Genomic DNA, 26,446 nt, shown 5'->3' on the forward strand with positions numbered 1-26,446 from the left:
ATCTAGAGCTCAGGAACACTGTAGTAAGAGGCCACAGAATCCAATTTGGTTCTCCTCCACCTCAATTCATGGGGACTTTCTGATTCTGGTGGGCCCCGAGCAGGCCCTGGTAATGGAACAGAATTGGACTCTCTCTGAGGACGGAAGCCATCGAGGTGGTCCCTCCTCGGGTTACAAAGTCCGGGTTCAGGTCCTTTGGGGGCAAAAGCCTACCAATACGGATCTTCCTCTGGCCTTGCACTCTCACACCACACTTTCACAACTCAACCACATTGGCGATTGGTTGATATTAGCTCAATCAGAGCAGATGACGTTTCGGCATCGAGGTGTCATTCTTGCTCACATGAAAGAGCTGGGGTTAAGACTTAACACCAAGCTTTCTCCAGCACAGAGAACCACTTATCTAGGCATGGTGTGGGATTCCACCACGATGTAGGCACATATGTCACCTGCTCTGATCGAGTCGATCCTCATTGCAGTGATGAGAGTGAGAGAAGGCCGGTCACTCACTGTCAAGCAGTCTCGGAGATTGCTAGGTCTGATGGCAGCTGTGTCCAACGTGAATACTATTGGCCTGCCGTACATGAGACCCCTACAGTGGTGGCTCAAGAAGAAGGGGTTCTCCCCAGGAAGCAACCCACTTTGCATGCTAAAGGTCACGCGGAGATGCCTATGTGCCTTGGACATGTGGAGAAAACCTTGGTTCTCGTCTCATGGCCCGGTGCTGTGAGATCCTTGTATCCACATAATGCTAGCGACGGACGCATCCCTCACGGGCTGGGGTGCAATCAGTAGTGGCCACCCTGTACGCGGTCTGTGGAGTGGCCGCCATCTGACATGATGCACCCCTGCATGGGGCTTGGAGGCTGTAGGTGTGATCTCTGCTAAATGCATATTTTTTTAATTTAATTTAATTTAAATTAAATGTAATTAAATTTCTTCTCTGAGGAAGCACAAGGTTCTCTGAGGTTGTTGAGACCGTTCTCCAATCCACAGCTTCCTCAGTGAGGAAACTGCATGCCTTGAAGTGAAAGCGTTTCACCTCAGGTGTGGAGACCGCCAGCTCGACCCAGTTAACTTCCCGGTTGGTACAGTTCTGGAGTTCCTGCAGTCCCTTCTCTTCGCAGGCTTGACCCACTACACCCTGAAAGTCTTGCATTGTGGGGATTCTCATTCCCAAAAGCGTTCTCCGACGCAGCTCGAGTTCCTTAACCTTAGACGTTTTGTATGTTGGTTCAGGTTTGTCATCATCTGAGGTCCTCTGAGGGATTGGTATCATCTCTTCTCAGTTGTCTCAGATCTTCATAAGGGCTGGATTCAGACTGAAGCTTGTGTAATTCGGGATGCCCATCCTGTGGCAGAAACAGAAAAGCAAATAGAGAAAAATTAGCGAATAGCTGCTGTTCAGACCAAGAAAAACTTTTATAAATAATGTGATCAAACCAAGCAAAGAATGATAATATGCATTTGATCAGATAGAACCAGAGGACAAGGTTACGAGATACATTATGTGAAAGCTTGGCTAAAGAGATGTGTCTTTAATCTAGATTTAAACAGAGTGTGCCTGAACCCCAAACCTTATCAGGAAGGCTATTTCAGAGTTTGGGAGCCAAATCCAAATAAGCTCTACCTCCTTTAATGGACTTTTAAAGGCCTAAGTTTTGTGACCTTAGGGAGCATGATGGATTGTAGAAGACTGGTTAGAGACACAAGGGCTTTATAAGTAAACAATAGATTGCAAATTACGTGGAACTAAATAGGTAGCCAGTGTAGAGATTGTAAAATTGGGGTAATATGATCATATTTTCTTGACCTGGTAAGGACTCTAGCAGCTTCATTTTGGACTGTAGCATGTTTAATGAAGATACAGGACAACCAGCTAGCAGTGCCTTACAATAATCCAGTCTAGAGGTCATGAATGCATGAACTCAGAAACAGGTAACATGTTCTGTAGCTTGGCATATGTGAAACATGATTTTTCAAAAGACAAGCTGCTGTCTAATATAACACCAAGCTTTTGACTTTCTGCAGCTCATAATTAGTGCTGATGTTCATAAATAAATATACAATGATCAGCATTATTTCAGATATGTGTGATGAGGGCCTGCAGGGTCAGTGAAAATCAAGCTAGTTTGTCTTGTTAACTGAAACATTTTTTTTTTTATATAACTTGACTGACATGGCAGATTTTTGGAGGAGGAGGTGAATTGAATTACTTAAGTAAAATTTGTTGTAGTATTTGTATTTGCCAAAACAGATATCTCAAATAAAATTCACTGCAATGTCCTCCATGCTGAGATCACATGACCAGCTTGCAGCAATGTTTTGCAATTTGACTTTAGTAATAATAATTATTTACTTTTAAGAGCACTCTCAAATGTTTGCCAGTTGTGTTTTTGTGCTATGGTGCAGTTGTTTTCAGTCCTGATCAGTCTAATCTAAGAACTAGACACAGTCTACAGGCAACCTGCTGCTCTGCACATTAAGTCTATTCTTTAGACTCAAAAGATCGATAGACGTCTTGATCACAGGAAGCAGGCAAATGTTCAGTGGCTTCTTGGAGGCTCTATATGGATTGCAGTCCATTTCACCTAAGCGTGTCTTTAGATGCTCTTAAAAACGACAGATGAAACTAGGGGTGCTCCGATCACGATCGGCCGATCGTTATGCGCATCTCGTCAGTAAAGCCGGTTTTCTAATCAGCGGTTAATTCCATCAGGTGCTTGATTTCACATAGAGCAGCTGTTACTACACAGAGCCATTGTTAATAGAGAAGATGCGCAAATCCACTTCATTTTCAGCGTTTTTTGGCGCATTTTCTCAGTTAACAACGGCTCTGTGTAGTAACAGCTGCTCTATGTGAAATCACGCACCTGATGGAATTAACCGCTGATTAGAAAACCGGCTTTACTGACGAGATGCGCATTAATGATCGGCCGATCGTGATCGGAGCACCCTTAGATGAAACCTCAATCCTCAAACCCTACACCACAAGACTCTGATTAACAGTGAAAACCAGCACTCTCCAGTCCTTCTTTGTGCTGTGAGGGTGCTTAGGCTTTGTGTTTAATTGAGCATGTATACAGTTTGTCGCTTTGGTTCTAGACCAGGGTTACTATTGTTTACTAAAACTATTAAAAACTATTTTGTTAATTGAAATAAAGCTGAAATAAAATATAAATAACACATGATTAACTTAAAAAGAATTCAAATTAGAAATGTTACCTTGGCAACTTAAATGGAAAAAAAATAATTTAAGCACAAAAATTACTAACTTAAAAAAAAAAAACTTAATGAAAAAAATAAAATCAATTAAACCTAAATACACTGAAAAATAAATGATTCATTCAATTTACACATTTTTATGGTAAGTTGTTGCAATCAATTTATTTTTGTTGAAAGTTAACCAACTAAATTAGGTTATTTAAATATAGCTAAAATAAATTGATTGCAACCACTTACCTGTCATGATCCTGCCCTCGTGTCCTTGATTTTTCCTAGTCTTGAGGCAGGATCATGACAGACCCTTGTTTTGTGTACAAGCGCATGGCCTTGTCTTTGGGCCATGTGCTTGTGTTGTCTCGTTCCCTTGCCCCGCCCCCCTTGTTATCCTAGTCGTGTCGTGATTGCCCTATCTGTGTCACCTGTCGTGTCTTAATTGTTCCCCCTATTTAGATCTCCTAGTGTGCTCTGTCTTGCGTCGGTTCATTGTGTTACTTATGTGTTTCTCAGATGTGTTCCACACTTGTGACTGTGATTGTATCCTGTATCCTGTATACCGTGAGTGTTTGTTTATAGTTAGTGTTTAGTGTCTTTTTCTGGTCAGCCCTGTCTTGTTTGGTTTTAGTCCTTATCCTAGGTATTGTTTTCCCCCTCGTGGGTTTTTGTTTTCCCTTTCTGTATAATAAATCCTGTGTTGAGTTACTTCCTGTCTGCACCTGAGTTCCCTCCTTACCAAAACCCTGACAGAATGAACCGACCAAAAGGGAACTCAGCAGACAGGAGGCAATACTGGATGTTGTCAGCCAGCAAGCGAGATTGTTTTGAGGGCTCTCGCCTTGTGGTGTTCCGGGGGACCAGGGGAGGTCGTTCCGGAGCGAGCGGGCGAGAGGAGGAGCCCCAGAGGTCCCCACCTACCCAGCTGCCAACGGTTCCAGAGGGTCGTATCCTGGCCGTGGCCACTCTGGGGGATCAGGCACATCCCTCACCGAGTCCTGAGGTGCCTCCCACACCCGTCGGTCTCCCCGGGAAGCGAGGGAGACGGTTATCGTGGGAGTCTGCCTCGGAATCGTCGGAGTCAGCCCTGCCAGAGACCGAACTCCCCCAACCCGCCTCTGACCCAGCTGTGGTCTCTGCACCGCGCCCAAGGAGGAAGAGGGGGCCTGCCGGTCCTGTGACCCCGTTTCCTCCCGTGCCAGCAGCGGAGAGCACTGGCGTGCCCGTACCAGCAGCGGTGGGCGTGCCCGTGCCATCAGCGGAGAGCGCTGGCGTGCCCGTACCAGCAGCGGTGGGCGTGCCCGTGCCATCAGCGGAGAGCGCTGGCGTGCCCGTGCCAGCAGCGGTGAGCGCTGGCGTGCCCGACCCAGCAGCGGTGAGCTTGCCCGAGCCAGCAGCGGAGAGCGCTGGCGTGCCCGAGCCAGCAGCAGTGAGCGTGCCCGAGCCAGCAGCAGTGAGCGTGTACGAGTCAGCAGCAGTGAGCGCTAGCGTGCCCGAGCCGGGAAAGAAAGCTGTATGCAAGTCGGCAGTCGTGAGAGCGGAGGAGAGAGCCGCGGCCGACTCTGCAGCAAAGACTCTTGTACAGTCGGTTTCATCTCATAAGGAGATGCCAATTGTCCTGGCTGCTAAAGCATTTTCTGATTATTTGTCCCGTCTTGTCCAAATTTTAGAAATCCCCGTCAGTCCTGTCTTGTCCCCTGACCCTGTCCCCAGAAGTCCCAAATGTCCAGCCGTTGTCTCCCCGTGTCCCGTTGATGTGGCCCCGTGTCCCGTTGATGTGGCCCCGTGTCCTGTGGTCCCCCCGTGTCCTGTGGTCCCCCCGTGTCCTGTGGTCCCCCCGTGTCCCGTAGATGTTGTCTCCCCGTGTCCAGCCGTTGTCTCCCCGTGTCCTGTTGATGTGGCCCCGTGTCCTGTTGATGTGGCCCCGTGTCCTGTGGTCCCCCCGTGTCCAGTAGATGTCGTCTCCCCGCGTCCCGTAAGTCTTGCCCCGCGTCCCGTAAGTGTTGCCCCGCGTCCCTTGTCTGCTCCTATCATGTCCCCTGTCAGTTGTCCCGAGACCCCTCCCCGTCCCTCACCACCCAGACCTGCCCGTACCCCCCGTCGTCAGCCTTCGTCCTGTCCTCCTAAGATTCCTGCACCACCCACCCACCCTGGTCTGTCCCCCATGAACTTTGTGGTCCCGCCTCCTCCCCTTCCCTGTTTGTTTTTTTTGTTATGTCACCCTAACCCTGCCATTGTGTTTTCATGTTTGCCTTTGTTATTATTAGTCATGTCTTGTTGGTTTGTGTCTGTGTCCCAGTCTGTCATGTCAGTCATGACCCGTGTTTGATGTTCCCTTGAGGAGCGTCTGGAAGCCGCTCCTTAAGGGAGGGGTTCTGTCATGATCCTGCCCTCGTGTCCTTGATTTTTCCTAGTCTTGAGGCAGGATCATGACAGACCCTTGTTTTGTGTACAAGCGCATGGCCTTGTCTTTGGGCCATGTGCTTGTGTTGTCTCGTTCCCTTGCCCCGCCCCCCTTGTTATCCTAGTCGTGTCGTGATTGCCCTATCTGTGTCACCTGTCGTGTCTTAATTGTTCCCCCTATTTAGATCTCCTAGTGTGCTCTGTCTTGCGTCGGTTCATTGTGTTACTTATGTGTTTCTCAGATGTGTTCCACACTTGTGACTGTGATTGTATCCTGTATACCGTGAGTGTTTGTTTATAGTTAGTGTTTAGTGTCTTTTTCTGGTCAGCCCTGTCTTGTTTGGTTTTAGTCCTTATCCTAGGTATTGTTTTCCCCCTCGTGGGTTTTTGTTTTCCCTTTCTGTATAATAAATCCTGTGTTGAGTTACTTCCTGTCTGCACCTGAGTTCCCTCCTTACCAAAACCCTGACATTACCGTAAACATTTTTAGTAAATTCTGTTCTATTTAAAAAAAATAAAAAATTTCAGTGTAGAAACATTAAAGAAAGAAAATCGACAAACATGCATAGCAAATTACTGCAAATTAAAAAACTGAAAATATACAAAGCTAATTCAAAATATAAATTAAAATATAATAGTATACAAATACTATTCATTAAATAAGGTAGAAACATACTGTATATACTGTGTATATGTGCAATGCAGCATTTTTTAAATTTTATATATATATATATTTTTTTTTTTTTTTATAAATACGGAAACAACTAAGTAAAAAATTATTTGGCTAAATTATGCATAATTTTAATTATGCTTTTGAATCTTGATGTCAATTCAAATATGTCAATTAAGTGTCAAAATCAGAAAACTGTTGACATCATCAGTCAATATAGTCAGTAATATTAGATCTTATTCTGCATGTAAGAAAAAACATTTAGCCCAAGAGAGTCATCTGAAACATGGGTCCAAAAAAATACACAAAGGGAAACTTTTTGGAATTTTGTGTGACATGCAAAAAAGAAAAAGAAAATGCCAAGCTGACACAACTGCTGTCATCAGGATATTACTGCTGGTGACATATGCACAAACATATTCATGTGACCTTCAAAAAGGTCAGAAGAGAGAGAAACAGAGAACAGCATCACACTATGAGGCTCGTACACATAGTGTGAAATGAGAGCGAGTGCAGATGGAGCCAAAACAAGATCAATATACCGATTAGAACCGTAATACGCTAATGGTTTGGCGAGCGAGTGGACAGAAATAAACCCATGCGTATAATCAGTGTCGTTTACCTCCTGCTCCCAAAGACTGAAACTGACACTTTATTTTCTTTCAATTAACTTCGCTTTATTGAAATGAGGTTTCAATATGTCCCCAGCAAAATATCATTTAAAATTATTTAATAATTATAATAATATTTTGTGTACACTATACTGCTTTCATAACTGAAATCATATCTGAAGTTGAATTAACTAAATAGTTAAAACATTTTTAAAACCAGCGTTATTGAGATGCTATTATTAATATGTCTATAGTCAATTTAGCATATCAAGTTCGATGAAAAATAGAAACGTTACTTTAACTAACTGAAATAAAATGTAATAAAACAATTTTTTTAATATTTCTGTAAGTTATTTTTTTTTTCTATAGTTTTAGTTTTAGTTAACTGTAATAACTTTACTTTCCACAGTTTCAACAAACATATTTCAATTCATTAAAGGCAATGAGAAAAAACGAGGGGTGTGGTCATAATCTCATGAATATTTAATGATGGTTTCCTGGGCAAGAACAGTGAATAGTCGCTGATAATCAATAATGGATATAGCTTTTGTTACAGTTCTGTTTGATGCAGTTTTGAGTTATTATGCTTTTTCATTTCAGATCATCATGATTGAGATGTTATGCTAAAATGCTTTTTTATTTGCATCATCATATATACTCATTTTGTTAAGAGTTGTCTTTTCGCAATGGTTTTCTAAGCACAATAAGACATCAGAAGGGTGAATCCAGTGCAGAGACTGAGGGTGAGCTGGTGTGTGTCACAGAACAAATGTTTTAATGCTTTTTATCAGATCAGGCCACTTAAGGCCAGGAAGCTGGTCGATGGTCCACTCTGACGAAAAGGTAATGTCATTAGCTCAGGCTGTGATTGGCAGATGCAGCCAAAGTGAGGTATCCTGGGACTGATGGACCGCCTCGGCACTACTGTGATGCTGAGATTCATAAAATCACTCATTTATTTATTAAATATTGATATTGACTGATGCCCTTTCCTGGAGATGGTTGTGGTTTCATTTGCCTTTATTTAAAAGTTGTCCAGAAAAAACATGTCGCTAGGTCAAACTGGGATGATAGATCTTTGTTTTGGTCTAATAACAGACAGTTTTAAGGTTCAGAGATGGAAGCCACATGATCAATACTGTAGCTCTAACCAGGACAGAAGCCTCAACCGCTAATGAATACAGACAGAGCCTTGCATTTCCATTCAGACTCTGAAACAAGAGCATGAACAACTGCTTCAGAAACTTCAAATAATCCACCTTGTATTTTTAATAAGATGCTGGCCACCTTCCTAAGGGAAAACATGGATGAAATAATGGTTCTTTTTACTCTGGAACAAGAAAAGATTATTTCTAATCTTTGTGGCATTTTTCAGAATGATGTTTTTTGAGAGAGGGTTGATTTGGTAATGTCAGTGGCAGTTTGAAGGCTAGAAATGCCCTTTTTAAACCATTTACATTTTTTTTAAACCTATCAAAAATGTTTTATTTGTTTGTATATTTGTACCTGTCTGGATTTCCTGCATTAAACAATTTAAAATAAAAGAGGTTTATATTGTCATAAATCAAAGATTTATTGACGTAAAGAGGACAGTCATATTGGATTATGTGTGTAGGGTTCAAAGGTCATCACCCATGGTAGTTTGGTTGTAAGGTCACAGAATGGTTATAAATGGCTTTTAAAGATCTTGCATCAGAGTGTCATAATAGGCCTCTAATAATGGTTTATTCTATATTATTTTAATTCCCTTTGGTTTTCAGTATAGCTTTAAACAGTAAGCATTTACAATCAGGTTTTTTGCATTAACTCACAAATTAACTCACACATACAATGGAACACAATACAATGGAAATGGATCCTCTCTCCTGAGTGTCAAATGATGGATTATTCCTTCACTCAGCACCTCAGTGGTTTTAATGACTGGATCCAGAGAGCTGATCACAGCACTTCGGAGCTCATTGGCTTTATATTAACAAAGTGAAACGTTACTCACCATGTTTCTGCAGCCCTTGGCTAGAAAATGCTGACTTGTGTACAAAAACAGTAATTTAATTAAATGTGGCTTTGGGTGGTATATCATCGCAATGGGTGTCATATATTGAAATTTCTTGCGAACATTTACAAAGGTCCTTGTTTTACTTTTACTGAAAGCTTGGTTCGTATGGGTTTCTGAGACGAGACATTTGGACTGAGATGTGTTTATTTTCTCTTTTCATAGTATGCAAGTAGGTCATTCTCACAAAGGCCAACTAGCCAGTCCTGGCACCAGTAAAATACAGTGTACTTGGTCCAAAAGCCATTTGTCCTACTTTCAACATTTGTGTTAAACATTTATTTATTCATGATATTGTTTAAAGCAGTGGTTCTCAACCTTTTTGTCTTCAAGTTCCCACACAACAACATTAGTAAGCGTCTAAACCTTTCCTGTTGTTTGTTATTTTCTGGATAAGGATTGGCTTTAAAATATTTTTACTCCATTTCTAAATGTATATTTTATCCCATTTTAAGAGGTACAATTTTATGCTATTTTCAGAGTCCCATTTCCAATATATTATGCACATTTCCATGCAGATGAGTTTCCCAGGTGTAGACAAAATATTCTTTAATATATCCATTTTTTTCAGTGGTCATTCCAAACAGCTGTTTATTTTTTTTTTTACTTGAGTTTATTTAATGCTTGTTTTGTCTTACTGCAGATCATTTTTATTCTTTTTTTTTTTCAGGACCACTTGCAAATTTGCTGATGCTCTCTAGTTGAGAATCCCTGGTTTTAAGGCATGATTTAAGACCGATACATTAAGCTTTGTAACATAAAATAATATGAATTGGGTATAATTGCTTATGAAAGCACATACACAGATGGCCTGGTTAGTTAAACTAGTGGTTAGTCTGAACAAGATCACTTTGGTTTCAGTTTAGAAAAAAAAACAATAAATGCAATTACTGTTTGTTAGAGACAGTAAGCTGATAATGAACAATGTCATATAAATACTGTTTTTAAGACATAGATTTTGGATAAATAAGTAAGTGCAGTTTTACTAGTTTTTTATATTTAGTGTGATAACGATCCTGTTTAACCATTTAAATCTACTCTGAATGCACACACACATTCATGTACTTATGTTTCTCCCAGTAGTGACATTCTTCAGGAAAACTCGACAGAGTAAAGCTGTCCTTGTGTCGACTTATGGCATGAACCAGAAACCCAGCTAACTCCTTCTCCAGAAGCTCCACAACAGCTTTGGCGTCTCTCTTCCTCGCAGGACCTTCTATCGTCTGTTTAACACTCTCGTTGGGCACAGGCTGAGGGTTGCTGCTGAACGAGATCACCAGGTTGGTGTCATTTCCTTCAGATATTTCAAAATAATTCTGTCCGGCCACACACTGAAAGTTTTGTCCAGCTCTCAAGTTGCTAATTTTACCCAAGTTACTAATGGCTCTGATGGACCAGCTCACCCAGTCGTACTTCTTCACCAGGAAGTCCAGCAGTTCCTGGGCCGTTTCCTGAAGGTTCCCATCTTCTTTCTCCTTCACAAGCCTCTTGATGTCCAGTTCAGCTTGCTCTGGAAACGAATGCACACATTTCTCTATCGTTTCCTTCATTTTCATCTCAATTTCTTGGATCTTCGTGCTCCACTCTTGAATCTTCTCCTGCTCTGATTCCTCACCCTGAGTAAGGAAACAATATCCCAGCAGAGCGATGATTCCCAAACAGAGCAGCTCCTTCAGCCTGACGCAGAAGTCTTCCAGGACCCTTCTGTTTCTGGCCTCGTATTGTTCCACAACATCCAGGATTGGCTCCCCAAATGTGCTGTTCCCCATCACAGCATCATAAAGCATGTAGAGATTCTTCTCTCCTCTTGTTTTGGGGAAATGCTGCAAGAACAAGCGTTTTCTGACCTCTTTATACTCAGGTTTAGCCTCCAGAATGTCTATGTATTTTCTAAACTGGCTGCATATATTTTCCTCAACAGTGAAGAACTGAGAATCCAACCGGCCCTTTTTAATCTCGCAGTTGATGTCCTCTATTTCAGATGATAGGACATCCAGTTTGCTCCTCACAACTAGAAACTGATCTTTGACATACGTGACCTCCTTGCTTTCCACATTGTCCAAGACCAGCCTCAAAACTGGAGCAGAAGCTTCAAAAAGAGGACACAGCTCCCCAACAGCGCTGGCCAGCACCTCGGCTCCTCTCTCAAACATCTCCATTAGGGCTTCAATGGCCTCCTTCTTCTGGGCTACAACCCGCTCTAGTGGACTGGACATTTCTAAAAACAAACAATAATTATAATAAAAAGATGCCAGTTTCTTGTAGCATTCAAAATCACTTTACACATTGGGTCAATTTTAATTCAAGCTGCATGATGTGAAATAAAAGTTAAATTGCTCAGAGGTTGCTCAGAGGTTGTTCCTTCATACGCTCAGAATATTTTGTCTCCATTTGATCAGTCTTCTCATTGTTGAGATTGAAGTTGTAAATAAATCTAAAAAAATATATATAACAGAATCAGAAAAGAAAATACAGGAACGAGACACAAAAAAGCTTAAGTGCATGTGGTCAGATTTATTATAATAATATTTTTGATGTAAATATGTAAGTTTTTTTTTCATAAATCTTTTATAACCTAAATGATTACACGTAGACTATTTCCATCCCAGCCGAATGAAGCTGTCTTCACGTTGTTAATTTTACATGATAGCCAAAGTGTGCCATCAGCATTTTCCCCACCATTTTAAATCTGCATGCATGTAAATGAGAAAAATCGTGTTCAACCAAATCCAGGCCCGTTTTAAATCTGTAAATAATCACATTTAGTACATTAATAAAACGATTTGCGCTTAAAATCGTGTTGCGTAGATATGGCACCGCTAAATGTGCCATCTTCTGTTCTGTAAAGGACACACCTCGAAAAGCGTGTTCAAGCGCAGTCTCTCTCTTAAGTGTCCTCCTTGCGCATCTCAGCAATTTACCCCAGCAGATAATATTTCAAACCTGTTTCTCACGTCTAGCAGGTTGAAGAGCTGCTATCCGGATTACCTGTCCGAAATTCTGGTTTCCCTCAGGTATCAGCTCGAAGGGGATATTTGTGATGATCTGATTCTGAGTGAGTCTGGAATGAACACAGAGGCAGAGCGCGCGCGCGACAGAGAGGGAGTTGCGCGCTCTGAGAATGCGTTAGGATGATTTTGGTTCGGAAAGCCTTTGGCATTGGCCGGATAAATGTCTCATTTTTGACGTGCTTGGCTGTACCTTGCGTTTTATTCATAATATGACAACAGACAGAAGTGTTCCGAACTGTTTTTAGACGGAAATAGCGAGTTATGTTTGTTCATCAAGAAGAAAATTGCGCGCAGTGCGTAACATGGAGCAGCTCCAGTGGATCACAAGAAAAATGCGCAGCTATTTTCCACACAGGGATGGCAGGTATTTCACCCATTCCTAATGTATTTCAGAGCTTAACGAGTTTTATATTGTATTATGTTATATTGTATCAAAATATCAAATTATATGGTACCTTCCCCCAGGGCAAAATCTTATTAATAGCTATTCTGTGCTAATGTTCTTTTCTCTGAGCGTGTGCTGATGAAGGAGTGTCCTAATGCATATATTATGAAATCATACGCGAATAACAAGGAAGAAAAAAACGAAATCACATGCATCGTTGTTGTGCATATATGCAAATCAAGTGGTGGATGTATTTTCTAAAAATGCACAAATAAGCGTTTGAAAATAAGTCAGATAAGTCAGCGTGACCTTGTGTCTGAATGCGTCATGGACGGCTGACAGCGCTGAACATGATGACTTATTCCCATGAGGCCCAAGAGGTGTTTGCATTTCAGTGTTTTTAGCCTTATACCCTCCTCTTTAGTACGAAATAAATGACTAATTAAATATTACATAGGCCCATTATATAACATTGTATTCTGATTCTGATTATTTTATTGGGGAGACCAGGGATTATCATATGGCAAAGTTTATATATTTTAGTTAATATTAAGTTTTGAGTCTGAAGTCTAATATAACATTTTTTTTCCTCTCTTTTACTCATTGTTTTTTCTTTTAATCACATATACCCTCTTAATTTAGGATTTTTTGTCAATTATGTTACAATAATAATTTAATCAACACAACCAAACTGATGCATAGATGCATAGTCAATTGAACTGAAAGTGTAGTTTTTGTATAAACTGCTATAGGTTCCTATCTAGATAGTCCTCCCAATTCATTAATTACACTTGCCTTTCCTCAAGTAAAATGCTAAACCATTTATGTGTTCTTTTTCCTTTTGGCTGTTTCTTTATTATTATTTATTTATTTATTTATTTATTTTTTTGTAGTCCATTACTCCCCCAGAAAAGCCTTAACATTTCTTTCTTTCTTTCTTTCTTTCTATTTGTTTTTTACTCTCTTTCAGAATCATATCCTTATGATTGCCTCTCAGACTTGACAGAAGAGTCTTTGCAAGCGTTTCTGGCTGATGACGTGAAATGATGCAGAACAAGACTAAAGATCTGTCTTCTGTGATGTCAAAAAGGGTAAAGTAAAGCTTATTGACGTTAATGCCATGTTCTCTTAAATAAAATAGAAGTGTTTAATACAACAGGAAAAGAAGGATAAAGTAAAAATATCCTGTCGTTTTTGACAACATTTTTTTATTAACTTAGGCTATATCTGCTTTATTTGATGCATAGATACCTCAAATATACAGTAATATATATTAATAACTTTAGCTGCATGTACTTTTTATACAAAATTTATGAAATTCTTTAAAAAGTGCAATATAAACAGATTTTTTTTTTCAGTATGATAACATATGGTAGTTTAAAGTGATTATAGCTGCATATTACGTACCTTTTTTACAAATATTAAAACTAATAGGTGCTATTCACAACAATATGCATTAAGCAGTAGCAGTATGCTTGTGTTTATATTTTTAGGTCTTAAGGCTGAACTCAGTTTATGGTCTTTTGCTGCCATCTAGTGGCAGAAGAACATATAACAAGAAAATGCCCTATAGCTCCTGTAATTTGTTTACATCAATGTGTAAGCCTTTTATATATATTTATATAATCTATATTAAATATACAGTATATAATGAATGTTAGTGTAAGTCTGTAAGTCAAAACCACTTCACTTCACTCCATTCATTGTATCTTTATTGAAAAATGTAACAATATTGTACAGCGTTATAAGTGCAATGGCATTCCAAGAGTTTTTTTTTTTTTTTTTTTTTTGTATTTTAATAATGATTAGGAAGGTAACGTGTTACAATCCATGAGTCATTAAAAAAGCACACAAACACATAATTTAGTTACATTTATGTATATTGCAGAGCTTTATGGATAAACAAATGTGAAAAAAAAACCCACGATTATCTAGATGAACTTCAGCCATGTCGGACTAAATGTGTAGCACTGTACATCAACTGTAATGTTTTAATTTATCCCAAACAAAAGGGTCAAAGGAATGCAAAAAAATAACCTTCAGTTTAGATTTTACCCCTCATATTAAAAAATACGCTCTGATAATATGTTCTTAATGGCACTAACATTTTTTTTACGACACACAGGATACAATTAAATGCACACTAAAATCTGTAGCTAATGTGCCGAAAAGATGCATAAACATGAACATTTCAGAGAGACATTTCTATCTTAGTATGCACAGATATTAAATTCCATGCTCTTTATTTTGCAACATTCATAGATAGATAGATAGATAGACAGATAGATAGATAATATTTTTCTAGAATATATTTTATAACTGTATATACTTTGTATTTATTCAGGAAACAAGTTGTTCATCATGTAGCCTTTTTAAAACAATTTTCAAGATGAGATTGCTTATGAATGAGTATGAACTTTAATAATATTTATATAACCACAACCAGCATTCTGTAGATAAGTGTGAACTATCTTTGTCATGTCGTGTTAAACTGATGCAAGGTATCAGTGAAGAAGAAATGTGACTGCAAAAAAAAAAAAACCCCAGATTAGAGGAAATGATTGTGTACACTTCAGCATGACCTGTGATTATCAGGAATATAATGCTGCAGGTCGATGAAATCTATTAGAGTAAGAGAAAAAAGGCGGAGCACGAAGGCAATAAAGAGCATGGTTGTACAGAAAGCTTTTACGATCACTTGCATCTCCTCAGGACCTCCTGCATTTTCTCCTGCACGTTCCTCATATTCTCTTCCCACTCTTCGTTTCGTGATTCCAGATCATCCCCCAGGAGGCCGTAGTAGCCCATCAGAGCGATGAAACCGATGCAGAACAGGTATGCGAGTCGAGTGCAGAGGTTTTCCATGACGCGCTGGTCACCCTGTGAATGCTTCATGTAGACGTCTAGGATGGGCTGGCTGAAGAGTTTGCGCTTCCCCATCACGCCTTCATAAAGCGTGTACATGTTCTGGTCATCTTTATCATTGATGAAACTCTCGACGAAATCATCTTTCTTGCGTTGCACTTGCTCAGGTTTGGCCTCCACGATCTCCATGAATTTGCGGAACTGATTGCGGATGTTTTCTTCTACCTCGTGGTACTGTTTGTCCACCGTTTCCTTTCGGATTTGCAGCAGGGCTTGACGGTTCTGCTGTGAGATTTCGTCCAGGGCTCGATTCACGCTGCCAAACTCACGTTTGAGTTTCTGGATGTCTTCATCGTCCACGTGGTGCAGCACCACCCGGATGAGGGAACCAGCCACGCCGAAGATGGGATTGACCACCGCTGCTGCAGATGAGATGGTGGCCACACACTCCAGAACCTTCACTAGACCCCTCTTCAGCTTCTCTGGGTCATCAAATATCTCATTGTCAGCCATTGTGTCCGGAGGAAGATTGTAGAACAGTCTTATCGTTTAGTTCACCTGAAGAAGGAAACAGATCACAATCTTAGATCTTAGACAATCTATGATGCATCACTGTTACAGAGATATTTCTGATTCAGTCAGGGTTACTATGGTTAACTAAAACTGAAACTAAACCTAAAAAAAAAGAAAAGAAAGAAAAAGAAAATTTTATATATATATATATATATATATATATATATATATATATATATATATATATATATATATATATATATATATATATATATAAATAATAAAAGTGAACAAAATAACAAAAACTTTATTTGAAATGGATTTGAAAACCAAAATTATAAAAATAAAAATGAATTAAAAATATTAATAAAAACGCATTAATAAAAAAATATAGATAATAAGATAAGAGTTAAATACAGGTTAAACTCAGTCAGCATTTCTGGCATGTTGTTGATTATCACAAAAATTATTTTGTTCCTCGTTTAGAGAAGAAAAAAAAAAGCAGCAAAAAATGAGGTTACAGTCAAGCACTTATAATGTAAATGAGGTCAATTTTTGAGTGTTTAAAAGCAGCTATGTCCAGCTTAATTTGGATCTCACATTAATTCTGTTAAAACTTGCATATTATTTGAGTTGAGTTGATTTTGTTGAAGTCATGTTTTTTATTTTTCATTCATTTTGTTGTCATGATGACTAAGTTGTAAAAAATACACAAAAAGGTAGTGATTTTTCACACTTAAATCATGGTAACATGCATGTTGTTAAGTCTTGCGGCTACACGTTTGAAACAGTGAGTATAAAGAAAGCACTGGAAATTGCAATCAGCTTTATGCCAGACTTGACCGAGCTACTCTAGTACAGTAATACCAGAAACCTGTAATATAAAAAAAATATATATTTTTCAGATGAGATTGACCAAGCACAGCATTCTGCCTTTAATACAAATCAATGCAATTTTCATATTCACCTGCATTCTACAGTCACAGTCTTTAGTGTTCACTTCATGAATCGACTTATAAATGACAAATAAAGAGACTAACTGCCATGAAATGAGAAAAAACATTTATTCATTTATTGTTCAAAGAATCAGAGGTTTTCCACAAAACACAAGCAAAAAATTATATAATAATTCATAACATGTAACTCATATCAAAGGCTTTTACAATATATTCACTCAAATTAATGATCAAAACATGCTTAATATACTTAAAAAAAATTTTTTAATTGTGATATACAGTGTTAAGTCCTTTGGCAAGCAGGAAAAGATTCACCCAGTTTACACCGACCCTTCAACTTTCAGCAAATGAAATGGATTGTCTCAGCAATTGTTAGTGCAGTGTTCCCACTTCAGTTTTCCTCAGTGCATTGGTCCAGAACTTCTTGCATCTTGGCTTGAATTTCAATGACCCTCTGGCACCATTTGTTTCTCACTTCATCCTCGTCATCTTCACTGACGGCGTAGTAGGCCATCAGCGACATTAGACCGATGTAGAACAGGTGTGCGATGTGTGAGCAGCGGGCTTCCATCACCTTTTTGTTTCTTTGGCAGTTCTCTAAGTAAACCTGCAGGACTTCCCAAACAGAACGGCACCCTTCCCTCCCTGATAATACGTTTCTAAGCTCAGATCCATCTTATCATTCTCGTAGATCTTCACAAAATCACAAGTTCTCAGTGTCCAGTTTGACGTTTTCCAGCATGGTGTTGAAAGCCTTGTACTGATGCTTGATGACTTCCTTGTGTTTATCATAAGTCTCGTTGATTTCGTTGATTCGGATCTGCCGCAGGGTCTGCTTATTCTTCTCTGAGATGGTTTCCAGCTTTTCATGGATCCTTGTCCGCTTCTTGGTCCTTCTCATCCACGAGGCCTTTCCTAAACCAACCCGACCACTGAAGTCACAATCCCAAAGAGAGGATTTATGCTGGAGGCGAAGGAGGAGATTTTCTCCACATGGCACAGCACTTTGGCCGCGGTCACTTTGATCTGTTGCGTTTCTGCTATAGATGGGTCTGATTCTTGGACTTTGGTTTTTCTAGGCTTTCAGTCTTGGCTGATTCTGAAATGAAAAGAAGAAATGTTCTTAATGAATCTTATGAAAACGGCACATACCATAATGACACTTATACACGTCTGTCCTGACTAACATTTAAGTTTGAAACTGGCATGCTTCCTTGGGCATTTGATTTTAGTTATACACCAAAAAATTACTTTGAAACAATGTTCATTTAGAAAATACTAGTCAAATTTCGCAAATATTTACAAAGAAATGCCATGATCATTATTCACTTTGAAAAAATAATGTGTTACAAGTCTTTTTGGAAAAGAAAAGGCTTTGAAAGCTGTAGCCTTCAGCATTGTGTAGACATTATAGAGAGGGTAAGTGCAGGGTCAAAAGAGATATGCAATACATTCAGTACTGAATTATAAAAATGTTCAGTGCACTTCACTAATTTACTTAATATTTGTGTGCATTTTGTAATTTTTATACATATTAGAGTATAATGCTATTAGCTCAGCAACATACTAACATCAAATGAATCAAATGTGAGTCAAGTCTTTTGTGCTTTTATTTGAGTAATTTATGTAGTGTTCAAAAGTGTTCAAAATCGGTCACTCGTGAGGTTCAGTGACCGTTAGATTCTACTTAAAAGACAGCTGTAGGTTTTCTAATAGGACTATATTTTCTCTTTCTTAGACTGTAAAAAGTTGCTGTCCAGTTCTGAATCTGTGGTGTCCAGACCAGCAGTATTCAGCTCTATCTTTTTTCCCCAATAGGTTGGTAAAATATGAACTTTCATGCTAGGGACAAAGTTATATACCGTAAAACTTTTAAACCTATATACAGCATTTTTATTTTATTTACAGACTTTTGTGTTTCCAGAATGGAAGTTCACAGGAAGTACTTGATTCAAATTCCCACAAAAGACATATTATTTAAGAGTAAACAAAAACTAGTTTGCTCAAGAAGACAAACGGAACTAGTAATTCTACAATTAAAACAATGCAGTTGATAATCACGTTGGACTTGACATAGTTATTAAACCACATGGCATAATGGATGATGTCATACTTGTGGTTTTACTCAAGTTTTCTTGCTATAAATGAAAAGTGGTTCTAAATGCAACATTTTATTCTACAACATTCAGTTGATCTTTGCTGGTTTGGTAAAATAGCTTTCTAGGCTGTAAACAGGCTAACACAGTTTGCTCAGTTACGTGTAACAGCATAAATATTCCATGTTTATATCACAGGATGCATGTTTAGTATAATCGAGAGGATCTTACCTGTAAATGTGTCTGTAGCTGCTCAGTTCCTAGTGGTGCTGCTGCTGTTTTTGTACAAGCAGCCACCATTTCACTGTCCGGTCTGAGAAACAGCCCCTCCCCTCTGTCATATAAGGGTAGGGTGTGGGAGTGACTCATACCAAAGCAATGCTGATTGGTTTAGAACGGGGAAAAAAAGTATGCAGCTTTTCCACAATATCCTTTCTGAAGAACACACTCACACTCACACACACTCTACATGGAAAATGGCTGTAATGCGTTTAGCAAAAGTTAAATTATGTATCTTTTCACTCGTAGACAAGAATTAATAACTAGGGAGACCAGATGAGTAAATTAGAGAATAAAAAAATAAAATAGCAAATTGTGACTTTGACAAGTCTAATATTAATGCATGAGTCAAACAATAACTGTTTAAAGACATCAGATATCAATCACACCGTGCATATATTTGTACAACTAATCTTACTGTCAATTAAACACGACAATTACATAAGAAGATTTTATTCATTTCACTCGTGCTTTATGAATGAGGCAGTGATAGCGTGTAAAAATGTAGGAAGCAGGTATGTCTTGTTGTGGCTTTTCTGGTTAAGTGAGAAAAACCGCAAAAGGATAAACAAAAGATTAACATAGTGTGAAAAAAAGAGGCTGTCGGGTAACTGTGTGTGTCAGCTGCCATTTGAACAGCTGTAAGAGAGTCAAGTTCATGACAGATGCGTGGTGTGAGCTGGGCTTTGTGTGGGTTCGTTTTGTAGATAGTGTGCCGGCAGATTTCTTTCAACAGTTAATCAAATGATGTGCAATGTATGGAGGAAAAGGTCACATTTTCACTTTGTTTAACAGAGAAGGAGTGTCTTCTCTAACCAGCTAAGACAGGAAGATGAATTCTTACGTTGCAGTGAGATACTGGACGTCCCAAATGGAGATCTTGTTTTCTTTTCTTTACAAGTTCCTGGCTGAACAGAGGAAAAAAAGGAAAGAAGTTTTAGTGAAGTCAAAGATGTTATGCAAAGCATATTAAGAAAGTCGGTCAGTTATCTGCTAAAATTCTAAGAATGGATAGGGAGAATCTTGATAGTATCAGTTACAGTGTTATGAAATGTTTCACACATGCTATTATTTTCCAGAAGGTGTGAATGTATTGTTTATTTTGTAACTTTTTTTTTTAGTAATGCCTTACTGCGAAACTCTGTTATGTTAAAACAGTGACACTTCAACAAATTATTAGTGTTTTTTATGTTAAAGTTCATTATGGCTTATTGAATTAGATGTATTTTCATCTGAATATTATGGAATAATTAGAAGCTACACAGTATGGCATCAAAACTATATTAGTAATATGGAAACTGGAAGCCCCATATTTAAAAAAATAAAATAAAAAAAAGAGTTCTACTGATACTAGACAACATTTACTGGAAAATATATTTGGTGACATGTTATAACAGTCAGTGAAAATGGCAAGAATATTTCATGAAAAAAAAATCTGTGTTCTGCTACTAAAATATATTCATGGCTCAGTAAAGATATGGTTTTTCATAAGCCTATATTATGGGAAAACAACTCTGCAGAAGCATAAACAGTTTTAAAATGCTTTTTAAAATATTTAAAAATGAATACATTTGAGGTAATAATCTCAAGAGTTTGCATGGCAAGTTAATATCTAAACTACATCTTAAAGCAGTGAAATATAGTGACACATTCACGCGATATCAATGTTGTTTAATGTCAAAGTACATTACAGCTCAATAAATAATATGACTTCACAGGAATATTATGGCATAATTCTACAGAAGTATATCTATATTGAATTACCTATAAACATATTTTATGTTAAAACTTAAAAAACACTTTAACACGCCAGAATTGTGACTGAAGCTTTGTCAAAATCATGCACTCACATTTTAACATTTACACTTGTGCATGGGACAAAAAGTTGTAGTAGTTCTGTTCTAGTAGTTCTAATTTATGAGAGTGAAAATTAAACTTCACAGAACAATTATGCCTTGTGATAGCTATAATGCAGCTGCCTTTAAGGTTAAAACTCAAACTGTTGGCTATGATAGGATTGCACTGAGCACTTGGAGGACCACATTATTAATAAGCAACAAATAAGCAACTACATGAGCAAAAGTAAAAGGGTTGCAACTGTAAATGAGAGAATGAGTGCACATCCACTGTTATCATTTTCCCATTAGAGACATAGACCCTTGTTCCTGATCCATCCAGAGGGGGCAGCAATTTACATTTTCAGATTTCTGATAAAAACGGCAGACAGTGACAGAGTGAAAGTGTGTCACCACTGACTCTGATGCCCCCAAGAGGACTAAAATTTAACCCTTTAAATGCTGTATGGTTTTAGGATATGAATATCAAAGTTGCATCTACATCCTCGATTCTTCTATTGTCTCAGGATTTAACCCCTTTTTGTGCATCTGTATGCCTTGTGTAACAAAATATGATTAATTATTCTTTAATCTTTAATTATGATGAAATATTATGTTCATTTATATAAACTAAATTACTTGTAATATATTATATTAAATTAAATATTATTATAAAAGTATCAACAGGAAAGAGACATATGAAATCAAAAGAAGAATCATTATTGATTAATATGACCATAACTGAAAGGGTTAATAGGTCATCTGCTTCAAACACTAGTCTAACAACAAAATCTTGTTATAGTTTTATAGTCTATATAGTTTGATATGGATGGATAAATAATCAAAATCTGTGCTGTGGTTTTACTAGTCCATATCAAAACTTAAACGAGGGCCTTCTGAAGTGACTAATCAGAGACTAGTCCATACTATGCACTTAACGCGTCCCATAGTCTGTGCTCAACTAGAAAAACAGTTCAGTTCGAGTGTTTACACTCCACATTCACTTAGTTCAGACCAGAATCTGATCTCCTAAACATCCCTTAATGTCAGCAATACTAACCATAACTTTGATTATTAATTACATAACAGTAAAATGTGTTATTTTCCCTACAGTTTTATTTGAAAACAGTTTTATATGCTTAATTACAGTGATAACCAACACAGAGTGTCGAGTGAATCAGGAAGTGACCCGTCCCAACAGCATTCTCTACTTTGAGGAGCGGCCATCTTTAAAGCTCTCTAACAGTTCACTCAGAGAAGCTAATTTATCAAAATAATCGTGCAAAATCACATAAATACACAACAATATACATGATTTACATCCTTACAGCACATTTAAGTGTGTTTTATTTATCAGGGACCATCATTAACATGCTTCCTCTCTTTCTTTTATACAGCATTGCCTGCATGTAAAATTGGCCACTTCCCTTGAACAGGAAGCCAAGGGATTCAGACCCAATAACTGCAGACCATCTTTATCAAGCCAAAGCACAACAATACAACATCTTCCTATGTTTTTCCAACCAATGTGAGTATTTTAAAGAGTCTGAAGCCCATTTGGAGTAGCTCATTTCAGCAAGCTAATGTCTGCCCTGTTATAGCTCCCCCTAGCAGCTGCCTCCATATTTCCTTGTTCATGCTAACCATGATATCTATTCTAAACCTTTACAGACATCATTCCAAGACCTGTAAAAAATCCATATACTGGCATGCATTAGGACCAATGTACATCCCAATGAGCCCATCCATCCATTAGTGGCCTGGCCATTGGAAAACACAGCTCCTCTTACCTCTTCAGATTGCTACCTCCTCTCCAAAGTCCCAACACCGACTGTACTTCTTCTTCCCAGCAAACACTGCAAAAGAGGCTCTTCCATTTTAGCTCAATATGGAGGGGTGTTCAAACTGGACTATACCATTTAAACTGGTGTACAGATGGCCCTGGAGCCTCAAAAATGGCCCTTTGGCCACCATATAATGCAAGTCTCCACTTGCTCCATTGCAGAGGCATATATGAACCCCTATTGACCAGCCCCCTCCTCAAGCCACAGATGACCTCCCCCAATGATATTCAAATATTTCAGGCTTCCAACAGTCAGATAGTCTATACAGAGAGCTGACTGTCACGTCTGGAGGCAGCTGTGGGCGCAGAAAGGCTCTAAACAGGCCAGCTGCCAAGCTCTGCCATTGGGTACAATTGGTGCAGACTATTCATAGGGGACTTTTTATTAAAATAAAGCTTTATATAATTAATTAAAGGTTAGAATGAACCAAATGTATTAAAATGAGGGACTGAAATATGAGACATCTATTGCATATGCTGGCACAGAGTTAAAAAGGACACCTTTCCAATGGTGTCAGTGTGTTTCCAAATAGGACACCTGTTTCTAGCATTAAAAAAAGCTGTAATGAGCCTTAAAAATAATTTATTAAGGTTCATTTATCAACAGGTATATATGTATGGATTTTAGTCCAACTAGTGTTGATTGATGGTTTAATAACCATATGAAATGCCTCTTTATCGTTATTTCTGATGGCAGTCATTTCCAAACCACTTTTCCTTTAAAGTCAACAAATATGCTTTAAAATGAGCTGTTTAATTATCTCTTTAATGTATGAATCAACATACAATAACAATAATCATCCAATGAAATGAGAAATTATAAACAACCAGTTGAATTTCTGGGGATCATGCTTCTTATTATGCTGTAACTTGCAAGTCATTTACATTTGTTCTAGACATACAGAAAGACAAAAGCAGGCAATTTTGTCTGCAAAATGGTGCAAACACTGGATATGGGTTTTAACTGTGATGGCTAGAATATTCTAACGTCTCAAAATATAATGTCTGCTAAAACTAAAAATAACTCCCGCACAAGGCAACATCTGAGTGTACAAAGGTGTGAAGTTACAGGATAAGGATAACATTTAAAGTCACAGCTGTTAGAAAGAAGTCATCATATTTTCAGGCCTATGAAAATGTTTTTTTTATTTTGTGTTTTGTCTAATTTATTTTTTGCTCTTTCTGGCTCACATTTCTTATGTTTGCATATTTATCTGATAATTAATGTAGCTATAGCTTTCAATAGAAATTGACAGTTTGAATCTGTCAAAAAGCCTACAAAGACTATGCTATAGTTTAAAACCCAGTAGGGTGGTTTGTATTTTAAATATATTTTGTGCATTTATAATTTGTAAGCTTGCATTTACTACTTTAAAATCGTTGTTCATCTCAACTTTTCTTCATAATGTTAAACATATATAAGACGATGCAATTCAAAAGAGCGAATGAAAAGGCCCTGACTAGAGTGTGGTCATTCTCTCAATTTAATCAAGTCTACACATAGGATACATTATTTTGTGAGTCCAGATATATACTGGTAAATCTTACACCATCCCAATCGGCTCAGCCATTACATTTCTATGTTTTTTTTTTTTTTTTTTTTAGCATGTAGGTGAAAACACTGCGTGGTATATAAAACAAAAGCACCTGTAAATTAAGATGACAATTTCGGGATGGTGGTGGTCCTAAAGGGTAGCAAATATTACCCCGTTCCTTTTTTTAACTGGGTAAACTGGTCCTGATACAACACTCATCGGTGCAGTAGCGGTGTGTAATTGAGCTGTAAGCATGCTTGGAAACAAAACGGAATGAACTAATAGAAACGCTAACCGGCGTCGCGCAAAAACTGAAGGAAAAATGTCAGGCGCGCCAAACCATCCAGAGAGACGCTGATAGGATGTTTTGATAAAACAGCAATAATTGGCAACATTTACAATTCATTGAGTTGTTTAAACATTTAAAATGCACAAGTATCTGGGCGAACGTTATTCAACATCCCAGTGTAGGATTATTACCAGACACGCATCCGTTAACGGCCCCGACGCCACGTGTTGTTATCCCAAACAAACAACACTGCAGCATCACGGCCTGGGAAACTGCTTATTGATCTAATGCAAAACATCGCGAAATAGTCTGTAAATGTTTGATTGATTATTGACCAATAATTAAGACAACATTTAAAGGTACGATACAAATATAAATGTAACCCTGGACCACAAAACCAAAGTGATTTTCTAACATTTATACGTCACACGAAAGCCGAATAAATAAGCTTTCCATTGATATATGTTTTGTTAGAATAGAACAATATTTGGCTGAGATACAACCATTTGAATATCTTGAATTAGAGAGTGCAAAAAAATCTAAGTATTGAGAAAATTGCCTTTAAAGTTGTGCGAATGAAGTCTTTAGCTATGCATATTACTAATAAAAAAATATGTTTTGATACATTTATATGGTAGAGAATTTGCAAAATATCTTCATGGAACATGAACTTTACTTATTATCCTAATGATTTTTTCTTTTTCTTTTTTTTACTCATACAGTATATTTTTGAATATTGCTACAAATATACCCCAGCGACTTAAGACTGGTTTTGTGCCCCAGGGTCACAAATGTCAAACTGAGACTCACGGACTGGCTTAATGTTTATGGATTGCTTTCAGAGATTTCTTGTCCGTCAGTGGACGTCAGGTCTAATACACATATAGACTATGTGTACCTCCTTAAGCATATACATTTTTATATAATGAACTGAAGTTTCTTCTTATTACAAAACCTGCAGTAATACAGTAGCCTATTGGCAATAATCTGTCATATTACCAGATGAACAAGTGTGCATTAAAAGACCCAGAGGGTTATAGAAAGATATTAAAGTTTCTTAAAATGTTTTTTTTTTTTTCTGTTAAGTTTAAAGTCTAACAATTTATTAATGCTTTATATTGATTTTGAAAACATTTTGAAAGCTCCTGACTGAAAATGACCCTAACCCATCTTGTCAATAAAGCCAACCCCCTGGATAATCTCATATTCAACACCAGATTATAGTAGTAATCACAGAGCAGAGCAAAATTGATCTCTGTGTATATAATGCTAAAATAAAATACATTTTATAATAAATTTTATGACACTTGAAATACTGAACTGTGAAATGCCAAATAAAGCCTGCACCTTATGTGCAGTTATTGTCTTCACCTATATTGCATGTGTCTAAATTACTCTGCTTGTGATTAAATACAAATTGCATATAAATTGCCAGATATGGTGTGTGTTACTGTTAATGCCTGTTCATTAAAACCTCTGGTGTGCTTGACCCATATTTTTCTTTTATCAATATTGCATAAAACCCAGAGTAATAATCTGTTTTATAAAAATAAAAAAGTAGCCTATATATACACAATTTATCATGATGCACCATAACAGTAATAGAAAGATCAGGGGTTATTTGATTCCTCATGATATGACCCATTCAGTGCTTTGAGGCTGAATGTAATGAACACTATTCAAATACAGTAGAGAGCCTATAAAGACTTCTTCAGCACAGACTCATTCAGTGTTACAATACATTTCAGGCATGTGACATGAATGGAAAACTCCTGACGGATCTCTGTCTGGGGTTGGGCACTGTCCATGGTGCTGTAGGATTTCTGTGACGTCCATCTTTTTCTCTTGGTTTTTTTTTTTTTATAACTGCAGATGAAGGGTAGATC

At 38.0% G+C, this 26,446-nt stretch overlaps 2 protein-coding genes and 1 pseudogene across 4 annotated transcripts; all 3 read right to left on the minus strand.

Moving 5' to 3' along the window:
• Positions 1-7,362: 7,362 nt before the first annotated feature.
• On the minus strand, positions 7,363-12,040 carry LOC128030373 (protein rapunzel-like). Of its 3 annotated transcripts, none has more exons than XM_052617932.1 (2): positions 11,942-12,040; positions 7,363-11,171 (listed from the first exon to the last, which is right to left on the minus strand). In XM_052617932.1, the coding sequence occupies exon 2, from the start codon at positions 11,167-11,169 to the stop codon at positions 9,988-9,990; it is 1,182 nt and encodes a 393-aa protein (XP_052473892.1). In that variant the 5' UTR covers positions 11,170-11,171; positions 11,942-12,040; the 3' UTR covers positions 7,363-9,987. The 3 variants fall into 3 exon arrangements, with proteins under 3 accessions (XP_052473892.1, XP_052473893.1, XP_052473891.1); XM_052617933.1 differs by having other exon boundaries at positions 11,908-12,038; XM_052617931.1 differs by having other exon boundaries at positions 11,897-12,032.
• Positions 12,041-14,044: 2,004 nt separating this feature from the next.
• On the minus strand, positions 14,045-22,889 carry LOC128030376 (protein rapunzel). The gene is made up of 3 exons (XM_052617937.1): positions 22,684-22,889; positions 19,903-19,966; positions 14,045-15,772 (listed from the first exon to the last, which is right to left on the minus strand). Exon 3 carries the CDS (start codon positions 15,725-15,727, stop codon positions 15,044-15,046), a length of 684 nt encoding a protein of 227 aa, XP_052473897.1. The 5' UTR covers positions 15,728-15,772; positions 19,903-19,966; positions 22,684-22,889; the 3' UTR covers positions 14,045-15,043.
• On the minus strand, positions 16,074-17,766 carry LOC128030183 (protein rapunzel-like; annotated as a pseudogene).
• Positions 22,890-26,446: the final 3,557 nt, after the last annotated feature.

Source organism: Carassius gibelio, chromosome A16, assembly GCF_023724105.1.
Source record: "Carassius gibelio isolate Cgi1373 ecotype wild population from Czech Republic chromosome A16, carGib1.2-hapl.c, whole genome shotgun sequence".
NCBI classification, from domain to species: Eukaryota; Metazoa; Chordata; class Actinopteri; order Cypriniformes; family Cyprinidae; genus Carassius; species Carassius gibelio.

Excerpts from the sequence above, each read along its gene's own strand:
- LOC128030373 (XM_052617932.1), bottom strand. The coding sequence starts at position 11,169 with ATGTCCAGTCCACTAGAGCGGGTTGTAGCCCAGAAGAAGGAGGCCATT.
- LOC128030376 (XM_052617937.1), bottom strand. The coding sequence starts at position 15,727 with ATGGCTGACAATGAGATATTTGATGACCCAGAGAAGCTGAAGAGGGGT.